This window comes from Fukomys damarensis, unplaced genomic scaffold (assembly GCF_012274545.1).
Source record: "Fukomys damarensis isolate Sample0158 unplaced genomic scaffold, DMR_v1.0_HiC HiC_scaffold_21, whole genome shotgun sequence".
Classification (NCBI taxonomy): Eukaryota; Metazoa; Chordata; class Mammalia; order Rodentia; family Bathyergidae; genus Fukomys; species Fukomys damarensis.
The window spans coordinates 13,830,970-13,844,419 of record NW_022900933.1 but is presented as its reverse complement, the minus strand read 5'-3'; the positions used below and the strand labels follow the sequence as shown (position 1 = coordinate 13,844,419).

At 34.5% G+C, this 13,450-nt stretch overlaps 1 protein-coding gene across 1 annotated transcript in view; it reads right to left on the bottom strand.

Moving 5' to 3' along the window:
- The window catches only part of Pcnx1 (pecanex 1), a 151,168-nt gene that overhangs the window by 30,315 nt on the left and 107,403 nt on the right, over window positions 1-13,450 (bottom strand). Inside the window, exons 17-20 of the mRNA XM_019204323.2 lie at window positions 5,945-6,054; window positions 5,451-5,556; window positions 3,094-3,186; window positions 1,267-1,417 (exon numbers count right to left, since the gene is read on the bottom strand). Of these exons, the coding sequence (XP_019059868.1) occupies window positions 1,267-1,417; window positions 3,094-3,186; window positions 5,451-5,556; window positions 5,945-6,054 (460 nt within the window). The remainder of the gene's footprint in view (window positions 1-1,266; window positions 1,418-3,093; window positions 3,187-5,450; window positions 5,557-5,944; window positions 6,055-13,450) is intronic.

Here is a 13,450-nt window from a genome sequence, read left to right as displayed (position 1 = left end):
TTAAATCCTAAAACCTGTTTTGAAACTTTTTCTCACTTATGCCTGTATCTTATGTTTTTGAAAAGGTCACTGAAGATTATTAGGGTACATCATATCCAAAAATAGATAATCTAGCAAATTATCTGTTTCTAAAATGTGTGTATACGCACACACATGTAAGATATCTCAGAAGATATATAAAAATATACTTGTAAAAAAAAAAAAAAAGAGGGCTGGGGATTTAGCTCAGCGGTTCGGTAGGCTGCCTCACAAGCGCAAGGACCCAAGTTGAATCCCCGGTGCAAAAAAAAAACTTTTCATATAAAAATTAATATATATTAATATATTCATATAAAATTATTCATAAGAATAATTTTCAATGCCAAAAAAGTATCTCAGATAACCTTGAAGATTTAATACATGGTTCTTTGGCAATCTGAAAACAGTTATCACCAGGCTTTTAGGAAGTTCACCAATGAGCAATATATTTCTCTTTCAATTACCAAAATCCATACAAAAAAATTATCTTTCCTACTACCCAGTACTTTCAGTAAGTCAAAAACAGTATGCTGGTTCAAAATTTGTAAAAATTTAGACTTATTAAGATATAAAACAATTAAGTTATTTTAATAATAGTTATCATATAGTTGTAACTAATAATACAATAACTACAATATTAATATAATAATCCATATATTGATATATCCTAATATAAATATATTGCTATTATAAATAATTTCTTTTAATAACTGCTATTTTAAAGACAAATTAGATGCATTACCATTTATGTATAGAAGTGATGTTAATAGTTCACTATAAAAAAAAAACACTCATTGTATTTTCCTGAAGCAGAGAATGGGTCAGTATTGATTCCCACACAGTTTCATGTCATTTTATTAAAAGAGTTCATACTTTGTAAAAGTTCTGCACAGTGCTACTGGTTCAAGATACACATTAATGTTTGACTCTCTCTCCAGGATCCAGCTGACAATCAAGATTAAAGTGACATGATGCTTTGATCAATTTCACGGAAAGGTCTAGGAAATTTGCTTTGAGACTGAAGACAAGCAACAGAAAGCTTTCAAAGGCTTCAGATTTCTCTAAAAATGTTCATCTTCAAATGACTGAGGAATTTATTCTCGTTAGAGCAACTCACTAACTGAAAGAAAAGTCTGGGGAAAAGTTAGCTTATTTAACCACTGGTATACAATAAATAACACAGATATGAACTTTTATTGTTTCTTTAAAATGAAGTATTAAAAAGAAAGGTGTTTATGAAATACTTACTTCGAACTTCATATTGATTATATTCTGCTGTCTTCAGCAAAGGATGAGAGAAACAGTGCCATGGTAGCTGTTTCCTAACTTGAGGCAGAACATAGTGGGTTACAAACCCCACAAAGCCAACTAATGCATATAACACATATTTGAGAGCAGGCTAAAAGAAAAATAAAGTTGAAAAAATTAGGACCAACTGTGAGACTCACTGTGGAACTTTCAATTTCTACAAAATGATAATGGAGAATACCCAAGTCAACTTTATAATCTAAGAACTAAACATTTGTTTGAAATTAACATTTCTGTATTATGCAGTTTTTCTAATTAAACCAACCACAAAAGGTAGTGACTGCTTTTATACATTACAGATGTTTAAAAAATGTTAATTACTTGCTTTGGTATTTCATACCACTGTACAATGAATGACCAGAGTTGTATTGCTTCCTGCTCCAAAAAATGTTCTATGCACCTTTTAGAGTGATGTATTATAACTGTTATAATGAGTGCAGATAAAGGATATAAGCTAAGTAAAACTGTATAGTCAGAGAAGAGAGAATAAGATAAGAAAAAAAACAGTACTCTATTTTATTTATGCCTTTATTTGTACTATAAGGGGATTATTATGTTTGACTAATCTTACAAAAGAGACAATCAAGTACTATCTTGTCAAAAATTCAAATTAGGGGGTTAGAGTTTTAGTTCAGTGGTGTCACTGCCTGCTTTGCAAGCACAAAGTCAGGAATTCAATCCCTAGTATCACAAAAAAAAAAAACCCCAAAAAACCCAAAAAAACCTCAAATTAGGGCTCATATATTTAGAACCTCTGGAACTTCTCAGACCCACTGTAACCTCCATCCATTTGCACCTGAAAACCCATTGGACCTTATTTTCTCTGTAAGTGGCCAGGAACTAATAGTTTAATATTGTTTCAAATATTAAATCTTTAGGCCTTCATTTCTGGCCAAATGCCTGATAAACTTTTATTACCCTAGAATTTTACACCCAGTGAAGTATGTTTCAAAACTAATAATGAAATACGTACTTTCTCAGAAATGCAAAAGATGAAAGAAACTGTAGATTCACACTACAAGAAATGTTCTACAAAATCTTTCAGGCAGAAGAAACACAATACCATATAGAAATATAGATCTACACAAAAGAATGAGTGTTGGTCCACAGATGGAAGAACTGTCCCTTGAGGAGATTCACCCACACCTGAACCTGATTTAAACAATAAGGTTCTAGGCTTCCAGCTGTATGGAAGTTTTTAGAGGGAGGACAAGTATAACTTACCTACAGAAAGGATGTGAATTATGGAGACCAGAGGACAGACTGTGGTAATCAGCCTCAAAACAGTCCTATGATTCTGGCACTTAAACCTATGTGTATTCCCTTTTCACACCACATGTGACCAGGGCTAGTCTATGTGACCAACAGAATATGGCAGCATTAGATTATAAAAGAATGCAGTATAGCTTATCTTGGACTTTCTCCAGGCTCACCTGCTCTGGGGGACAACAGCTGCCATTTTGTGAGGATACTCAGGCAGCCTACTGGGAGGATTACAGGGAGAGGAACTGAAGTTTCCAGCCAACAGTCAGCAAGGAACTGTAAACAATGAACTTTACAAGATTGTAGCAATATAAAGGTTCCTAAGCTATACCCATTTAGGTATGCTACACCCAAATTCATGACACAGAGAAACTCTAAGAAAATGGGTATCTGTTGTTAAAACAAATAAAGTCATATAATGCAGTGCTATGAACATTACAATCAAGTCAGAAATGAGTTGCAAGTTATTTTCCCTTAACTGAAAGAATCAAAATAGTTCCTTACTTGCAATACTGTGAACACTGTGCTTACATGAATAGCAAAATACAGCACGCCAATTACAATGCATACTACTAGGTCAGACTGTAAACGCTCACTCTGTGGAACAAAAAAACAAAACAAAAAAGGAAAGAATTATGAAACAATTACATTAAAATTTTTCTTTTATTTGCGATTGGCAAAGTTTAAGAAGCAATTTTTCACTCATACTACTTAACACTTCTAGGCATTTTTTTTATATATAATATAATACAGTAAATTTTATTTTCTTCATCAACGTCCTCATATTTTTGGTTTGGCACTATAATGCCAAAGAAATTAAACAAATCTAGTCTTGCATACTATAAACATATTGCAATAAATCTTTTAGATTTTCCCCACTATTGGTCTATGCATTTTAATTGTACACAGAGGAAGAGAACATAAGGTTCTTAAGTTACTGAATCACTTATAGTGTAGATCTCTTTGTTTAAATTATATTTTCATTTTTTGACACATTAAAATTGTATGCATTTTTCTGTTTTACTTAGTGGGTTTTTGTTCTTTCAGTGGTTACACAGGTTGAGTATCACTTCTGAAATGCCTGAGGCCAGAAGTAATTCAGATATCAGTTTTTTGGACTATGAAATATATTTGCACAGTCTTTAATAGTTGGGAACCCCTTATGGGAAAAATCTGAAATTCAAATGCTCTGAATTAAAACTTTCCATTTTGGGGCACTTTGGATCTGGAATTTTCAGACTAGGAATGCTTAACCTGTAGTAAAAGCCAGGAACCTCTTGATAATCTTAATGATCACTAAATTTTACATGTTAGATTCAGAATATTCTACCATACTAAACATGAAATAGCCTTGCTAACTTGGACACTAGTAAGAAAAAAATTTTTGGCTTCAATTTTATCTCAAGGCAGTTTAGCATCTCAAGTTTTCTAAAGAACATGTGAATAGTTCAGGTCCACTGAAGTAAATATTAGGTCCAATTCAGTAAGTCTTTTACAAATAGAAATAATCTAAAATAAAAAATGTTTTATGTTTTGCTTCATAAAATAAATATGAATCTACAGAATTCATTTTTTAAATAAATACTTAAAGAATGTATGTAACTTTATTATTCACTAAATAAGATATTTAAAAGAATTACTGCATTTAAGTACATTAAATAAGTTTTGGTTATGTTTCTCTCCTTCATACTGGAAAACAGTTTTCAGACTGTACATGAGAAAATACTAATACATGTCTTACAAGTACATAGCTTTTTAAAAAAATTAACAAGAACATAGCAAAACAGATATAATTTATGTTAATACAACAGTCTCCTCTTATCCAGAGAGGATAAGTTCCAAGAAAATCAATGACTCTCTGAAACTGCAGACAGTACCCAGCCCTAGTATCTAGTACCTATTCTACACCTACCACTAAGTGACTACAGGATATGCTGGCAAAGGGATGATTCACAATTTGGGTAGAATGATATAAGATTTTACCTTGCTTGATACTCAGAATGTTGTGCTATTTGAAATTTATGAATTTTTTATTACTGAAAATTTTAATATTTTAAGACTGTGATTGACCATGGATAACTATAATTAAAACTGAGGATGGAAAAAAACTATTACATTCATCTTGAAGATCCTAGTCTAACCTGAACAGGACAAAAATTCTATGACCAATGAAATTACTTCATTTCAACTGAGCTGAAAGTTTGATGTACTGTTCTATATAGAAACCAAGTTTGACATTGAGGCTATACTAATTAAGTGAAATAAAGAGGACACACTTCAGTGTGACAAATCTAACTGAACTGTTTGCTTTAAATGTACCAATAAGTTTAAGCGGGGGGGAGGGAAGAAAACAAGTTTGGGAATAAGCATTTCTTACAGAGCTTAAGTATCTAAAATGCTTAGTATCAGAAGTCTTTTTTAATTTTTTTTCCAAAGTTTGGAATAGTTGTACATATAATGTGACATCTTGGGGATAGGATCCAAGCCTAACAACAAAATTTATGTATGCTTCATATATACCTACAGGCATAGCCTGAAGGTAATTTTACACACTAGTTTTAATCCCCTATGCTCTGACTATAAACTAACACAAAAGATCAGGCATGGAATTTTCTACTGTGCCATCATGTTGGTTCCAAAAAAAGTCTAGATCTTAGAGCACTCTGGATATTTAGATTAAGGATGCTCAACCTTGATGGTAAAATTTTGAGTAAAGGCCAACAGCAATGTACAATTAATCCTACTTACTGTAACTCTACACTTCTCCCAATTACTAAAGACATTTAAAAGCTCTTTATTATATAACTCGATCAACTGTATAAAATTTAAATCTTGAAGTGACTTTAAAAGGTAAAACTTACAACAGAATTTCTAAGTTTTTCAGGCAGTGGGTCTTTTACTTCTGATAAAGGATCTTCTGGATTTTTCTCTTCTGTTTTTGGAAAAATCTTGGATTGCACCAAAGAACTTTACATTTAAAAAAATTAAGAGAAAATAATTAATAAAAATGAATATTTAACTTGAAAACCATAATTCAAGTGGCAAAGTTTATGATAGAAAGGACCCAACTATAGTTAATCATTAGGAAATGACAAATTCTAAAAGGTAAAGATTACACTTGATCTTAGCCAAAAGGCCGAGAAGCGATTAAAAAGGTAAAGATTAAACATACAGCAAAAATATTTTTCCTTACAACATGGTTTTAATACTTGAGAGACAGAAAAAAAACTCAGCCAACTTGATTAGAATGACTCAAGGAAAAAAAGTCTTGGGAACTATTTGAAAGAAATGCCAACTTATTAAATCATTCTTAATTGATTAAATTTCTTTAATAATAACAACAAATTTCACTTACAAAAGTACAGATGGGTCACCGCTTTGTCGGCTGAGATGATAGGACACTGCCACTAACAAACCACAAAACATGGAGAAAAGTACTGGAATATGTTGGCCATCCCACGAATCCTGTTGAGAAAAAAATTTAAATATTTAATAAAACAATATGCTTCTAAATTTATAATCTATCATATCGTCCTTTTATGTTAATATTTTGGAATCCATGTATTTACATGTTTAAAAATGTAAACAGCCATATTATTAGTTAATTTCATCCCCCAAAACTTAGATTTATTGCTATCTGATGAGCTAGAATCTAGCTACTAGTTTTCTTTTAGTATAAAGCTTCAGATTTCTTCTTTTTTTTGGGGGGTTACTAGGGATCAAACTCAGGACCTTGAGCTTGCAAGGTGCCACTGAGCTAAATCCCTGGCCCTAGATTTCCTTTTTATTAAATCTATTCATTTACTGGGAATAATTTGCTTCTTTGCATGCAGCTATCAACTCTTCCATATTTTTAAGTAGTTTTACAGTAAATGATGTGTTCCTTTGAATAGTGAAATTAATTTGATATAGTAATTATATATAATAATCAAGTGAGAGGAAGGCAATACATGATAAAATACATTAAATAAAAGAAAATCTGGATATTTGGTGATATCTTTCTTCATGCAATGTACTATGTATCTTCCAGAGAACTTAGGAGGCCTGCAGCAACTATTTCCTAAAACAATGAACTGTGTAAGAATAAGCTTCTAAAGTCAACCAAACACGTGCACCTGCCATGTTAGCACACTCACTACATTACCTCTGGAGTCTATATTCATGACAGCTGGCACAAAGTGGATAACACTGCTCCCAGAATAGTTAACAGGTATGTCTATCCTGTGTGGTGGACACCATTCTAACCCTTCATCTTTCGCAAGGGATATGGCATGAAAAATGGCAGGAATAGGGAACCAAATGGTAGTTTTTCATACAGCTTTCTTTTTCTCTTCTTCAAAGAGTCTTGGAAATTGTTGCATGTTGTATACAGACATTTTTGTAAAGGCTGAATCAAAACCTTATCACCATATAGGGTGTTATGTGTAAAGCACTAATCCTGGATCTCTGCATTTCCTAAGTACAGTAAGCCCCCAACTTAGGAACATTTGAGTTGCACTTCCACAGGTGTACCATGTAAAACTCATAGTTTGCTTAAGAAAGAATCTGACTTACAAACAGTTCTCCCAGAATATAACTCGTTCGTAAGGGACTTATTGTAAGTATTGCAATAATACCTGAAAATATACACAACTGTTCTCAAATTATAGGTGAGGAAACTAAATAAGGCACAGAAGAGTTTAGTAGTTTGCCTGGTGATGTGGTAAAGCCATGAACTGAACTACTAATACATTTCAATGTACTGAGAGTAAAGTTAAACAATAAGAAAGAGTTCTGAGAATGACAGATTAACACCTAAGCTAGCAGTGGAGAAAGCCAAATACAGAAAGAGTATTTGCATAGTGCCAATAAGGTAAACATTTCAGGATATGAGGGAGACAAGAGAGGCTGTGTGTGTGGAGGAGGACTGGAGTATAATTTAACAAAGTTAAGTCTACACCTTCCATAAAGGGAGGTCCATAAATAATGCCCAGAATGTAAGAAAATACAAATAGAAGTAAAAGTTAAAGCATAGATCTAAGTACCGAAAGACAGTCAACTCAACAGTTGAAAGTAACTCTAAGGAAGAAGATTCTAAAGGAACAGCAGACTATTGTTCTTGGTAAGGTCTTTTAGAACTATGTGACTCTGAAATATAATCATGAATAACTTTTTTGTGGGGGGGTTACTGGGAATTGAACTCAGGACCTTGCACTTGTGAAGCAGGTGGTGGCACCACTGAGCTAAATCCCAAGCCCCAATAATGCATAACTTTGATAAAATTAAAAAAAAAAAAAAAAAAAGATGTCTAGTACAACTACTTTGAAAAACTGGGAGAGAAAAATGCTTAGGCAAAAAAAAAAAAAATCTTGCATAAGAATATTCACAGCGGTCTTACTCATAATATCTTTTTTTGCAGGGGGTTTGAGACTGGGTCTCACTATGTAGTTGAAAATGACCTAGAACTCCCCTATGCAGCCCAGGCTGGGCTTGAACGACACAGCGATCTTCCTGTCTCAGCCTCCCAAATGCTGGGATTACAGGCATGTACCACCATTGCCTGGTTTATTTTATTTTATCTTTTGGTTTACTCATAATATCTCTAAACTAAAAATGATCCAAATATCCATCTCTGTCTGAGCTGTAAAGTATTTATAAAACAAGGGTAAGAGATATTTAAAACTCTCTGGAATGGAATGGAATATTTTTCTGCAATAAAAAAATAACCAATTCACTAATACAAAGTGAATTAATCTAAAAAACACTATACTGAACAAAGTCAGACACAAAAGAATATATATAGTACAATCTCTCTCTTTTTTTTTTTTTTTGTGGAGACAGGGTCTTACTATGTAGTTGAGACTGACCTGGAACTCACTATGTAGCCCAGGCTGGTCTCGAACTCACAGCGATCCTCCTGCTCAGCCTCTCAAGTGCTGGGATTACAGGCGTGAGCCACCATGCCCGGCTACAATCTCATTTTTATGGAGCTGAAGAATTATAAAACTAATCTATAGCAAAAGAACAAGAACATTGAGGGAAACAGGGAGGAATATAAGGGAAGTTTTGGAGGGTGATATAATTTTTGTATCTTGATAGCATGTGGACTGTACAAGTATATGCATTTATCAAAAGTCACCAATTTTTTACTTAAAATATTTGAATTTCACTGTACATAATTTTTCCTCAATTACAATAAAACAAGTATTTAGGGGGGAAAAAACGATGTCTTTATTGACAAATATTTGACACTATTTATTCTCTCAGACAAGAGTATCCTTAAATTGATCTCAAAAGAATTAAATTAAAAGTTTAGCATTATTATATATTCAAAGAAATTTGCGAACACTTCCCCAATGCAATGGTATTAGGAGGTGGCTCCTTTCAGAGGAAATAATGTCATGCGGGTGAAGCCCTTATGGCTGAGATTAGGAGAGCTCTCTAGTCCTCTTTTTGTCTACAATGTGGAAGAAAGCCCTCAGTAGAGCCCAACAATGCTGGCACCCTGACTTCCAGATTACCAAACAGGTGGTTCATAAACCACCAAATCTACAGTATGTACTTTTTGTTTTGTTTTGTTTTTTTGGTACCAGGGATTGAACTCGGGTCCTTGAGCTTGCAAGGCAGGCCACCGAACCACTGAGCTAAATCCCCGATCCTACAGTATGTACTTTTTATGGCAGCCCAATATGATTAGATACCTTCCTAACCAACTGATGATAGTAACTACAGCTTCCAGTGACTCACTAACAAGAGGGGAGGGGTGGGGAGGGGCAGGGGAAGAAAAAGAAGGAAAGAAGGGGGCATGGGGGGTCAAAGCATAGCATAGCATAGCATAGCCCTTTGTGGGTTTTTTAAAATCATCTGATTCAGACTGAGAGATGGGACAGAAACTATGGGAAAAAAAACTTAGGGAATCTAAACAAAAATCCAAAAAAGATTAAAAGATGAGTTTGTTTTACTCTAGTAGGCCATGACTATTTCCAAAGTTTAAATAGTTTTGCCTTATTACATAATGGCATAATAGTCAAATTCCAATAATCACTTCAAAATACAAAAAATAACTGTTAGACATAAAAAATAAGTGTTCAATAAAGTCTCTTGATGACTCTACACAGAAGCAACCACCATCCTCCATTTCCTGTGCCTTCTTTCATCATTATCCTATGTATCTATATAAAATAAAGCCATTGTATGCGTGTGAGTTTCCAGAAAAGCCCAAAGGAAACACCAATTCTGGGGGGCGTATTTACCCTTCTTTTTTTTTTCTTTTATTGAGTTTATTGGTACATTTTAGGTATACAGTACAGTTACACTCATTATTGGGATCTTGCATCTTTACATGACAGGTGGTCTTGGTTCTCATTTTTTCCCCTTGCCCCTGCCCTCCCTTCACCCGCTCCTCCTCTCCCCATTTACAAACACTTCATTTCCATTTTTTCATTTTCTCATATTTTTTCCCTTATTTCCTTTCCCCCACCCTTCCCACTTGCCCTACACCTTTAGCCCTTTTCCTTCTTTTTTTTAAAAACCCAACTTCATCTTGTATATCATTCTAGGACATCACTCTACATTAGCACACAGAAATCTTTCTTGTTTTTGCTGTATAACATTTCATCATGTGGCTATACTATAATTTAATCCACCACAAATGACAGCTATTAGGGCATTTGCAGATTTTTACTGTTATATGCACTTCTATAATGAAACCCTGCATACAATTTTTGGTCACATAAATGTGAATTTGTACATTTGTTACATTAAAACTAAACTTGCCCAGGGCAAATACTATGCCTCAGAAAGAAAAAGGTTACCTGCCTGCCTACCTTAGGACATGGTACTGTTCTGCTACATGATCATAGTTGAGAAGACCTTTGTAAATGGGACTAAACAACATACTGTACATGTAACTCCTATGAATGCAACTTCCAATAACAATTCACTTTCCAAAAATGTGACTCAAAACACAGATCTAAAACCTGTAAGTGGGAGAAACATGGATTACTGTCTCCAGTTCTTTTTGGGCCTAGCTCCAGATTTTTTCTCTTTATCCTAAAATGCAATCAGGGTCAGACCTTTTTAAAAACAAAATCTGGAAAAGAGTACTCATGTGCACAAGCTTCCCCACTATATAGGGAGAACAAACATAACTCTTTAGTATCTAATTCAGGGTGAAATTAAATTGACTCCCTTACCCAATAGCACAAAGAGATCACTTTTGTTGTTCAGTCATCAATATTATATTAACTGCAAAATTCAATGCAAACGTTTTTCCAATTCTTCTGCCTTTGAAGATTCCTTTGTGAGATCCTATTCTAGACAGTATTTAAATACTGAAATTTCCCGGATTTTTACCCATTTTCTTTTGTCAATCCAGATTAGCAATCTTTTTCTTGTATTTAATTTTGTTGATGAGTTAATTCTATTCATCACCATCTCAAATCCCTCTCTAATGTAACTACTAGATTCCCCATAAGTATCAGAAATGTCCACATGTAAACAATCCTCTTCTGTATCAAATTCCAGGGTTTCCAAGCTTGTGTAGCAGTGCCACTCTCTAGCCAGTGCTTCAAGTCATACCCTGTCCAGAAGTCATACTGGATCAGATTCTGGCTCTTTTATCTTTACCCAGATATTCCTCAAATGTACTCATGAAATCCAGTTTTATTGAACTCCCTCAAAATTTCAAGGTTAGAGCTCAATAGCCTTTCTAGTTTGATCCTTTCTGATTAGACTTCAACTTCCTATATGGTAGTGGCAATTAATCCTTAGAATATAACTATGATCATTTCATGTTCTACATCAAATGTGTTAACAGCCTGCCATCTTCACACAAATTCAGGATAAAAGATACTTCAAAATCCAGCCCTTGCTTTTCCTTTCAACCTTATGGAAGGCCCTCTTTCCTCAAGTACTGAACCGCTAATAATTTCAAATTAGTTGCAGTTTCCTGTACAAAACATACTCCCTTCCCTATTCCATGGTCCTTCATCCTTTGTTTCAACTAGCGAATTCCTATTCGTCTTTCAGAATTTGGTTAAAATTATCTCCTGGAAAATGGTCTTTTTAAATTTTAATATAATACAAATAGATATTAATGAAGAAAAAATAAAAATTACTCTTATATGAAAAAACAAAACTAAACTTCATAACAATGGAGATAATAATAGTTACACAGTGTATCATGATCTTAAAAGAATGGCCAAAATGTTACCCACAGTGCAAGCCATACACAAAAAAGACTGTCTCTTACAAGGAAGAAACAAAAGGACAAAACTTTCTTTTCAGGGAACAAAGAGAAACGAGGAGTATAAATAAAACAAAAGAGCATATATATCATAAAATATTTTTGAAAGAAATGAATAGATAACTTGGGGAATTCTTTTAACTTCTCCCTACTTACCTATCTTTCATTTTGTGTTGTCACACTCACTCTGAAATATATATATATATACATATATATGTGTGTGTATACAAACACACACACATCTATCCATCTCATGTAATAGAAACCATGCAATATTTTAACTTGGGTGTCTGATTTATTTCACTTAATATTATAGCTTCAAGTGGTATCTATTTGCCTGCTAGTGCCTCAAGTTTATCTTTCTTTATGGCAAAGCAGCACACCTCCATAGTGTATAAATACCACATTTTTCTTTATGCATTCATCTGCTGATGAATATATGTTGTTCAATCATCAATATTACATTAACTGGGGAGACAGATAAATGGGTCTAGATTTAATTTGCTGCATATGGATATCTAATTTTCCCAGTATAACTTTTTAGAGACTATCTTTCCTCCAGTGTGTATCTTTAGCCCCTTTTCTGGAAAGTGGTCTTTAATCCCTCTAGGCTAAATAAGGTAGTCAGTTTATATACCGATGGCACTCTGTTTTCATTACCCTGTAACAGATGTGTTGGTTGCCCTAGCAATTGTAACTAACCATAAGCAACTTGAAATGGCATTTAGCATGGCTCTTGCCACAGTAACTGCTCTATACACTGAATAAATGAAGTAAAGATAGATACTGTCACTTTTTGTACTCTTTTTAACCTTCCCACTCTCCATTTGCCTTGCATTAATTGCTACAAAGAAAAAAACATCAAATATGTGTGCTAGGGTCAATTATCTATTAAAAAGTTTTAAATGTTTATGTTTACATCTCAGAACAATATTTTAAAAGGGAGGTCATAAAGCTAATCTAGATCCTTCTAACCCAAAATGGCATCAAAATTTAGTATATTAGAGGCTGGGCCCCAATCCACCCGGGGAAGGAGAGCCACGCCTGCTCTGGACCCAGCTGCCATCGCTCAAGCGCCTGGAGGAAGCCTGGGCCCCGATCCACCGCGGGAAGGAGAGCCATGCCTGCTCCCGACCCAGCAGCCATCGCTCAAGCACCAGGAAGGTAGCTGCTGAACCCCCATAAGTCCCCCCCCCAACACACTTCAGACCTCCTGACTGTGCCAGTCTTTGGACCCACTCTGCAAAGACAGAGGTGGTCATCAAGGGTATTTTTCTGAGTTCCCAACTTTGAACATCTTTAAAAAAAGGGCCTGGGAAACCTGTAATAGAACGTTACGGAGTTCAACCATTCAGAAGGATGGGGAACTCAATCTGGGCCCTGCAGCCCGAGGTCAGTCAGCGTCAGGGGTTTCAGCCATCAGCTTACTGAGATCAGGGGTCTTGCATCCTCGCTCTGTCTGAGCCATTAAATGGTAAATACACTATATTGAAATTTTGTTCACTGCAGACATGTTCTGGACTGCTTCTTGATTTCAATTTAATTCAAATGATTTAAGGGTGATAGACTAGTGACTACCACAGGTGGTCAGTGTCCAAGTTGTGCTTGATCTTAATGTGTTGCTGATTGTATCAG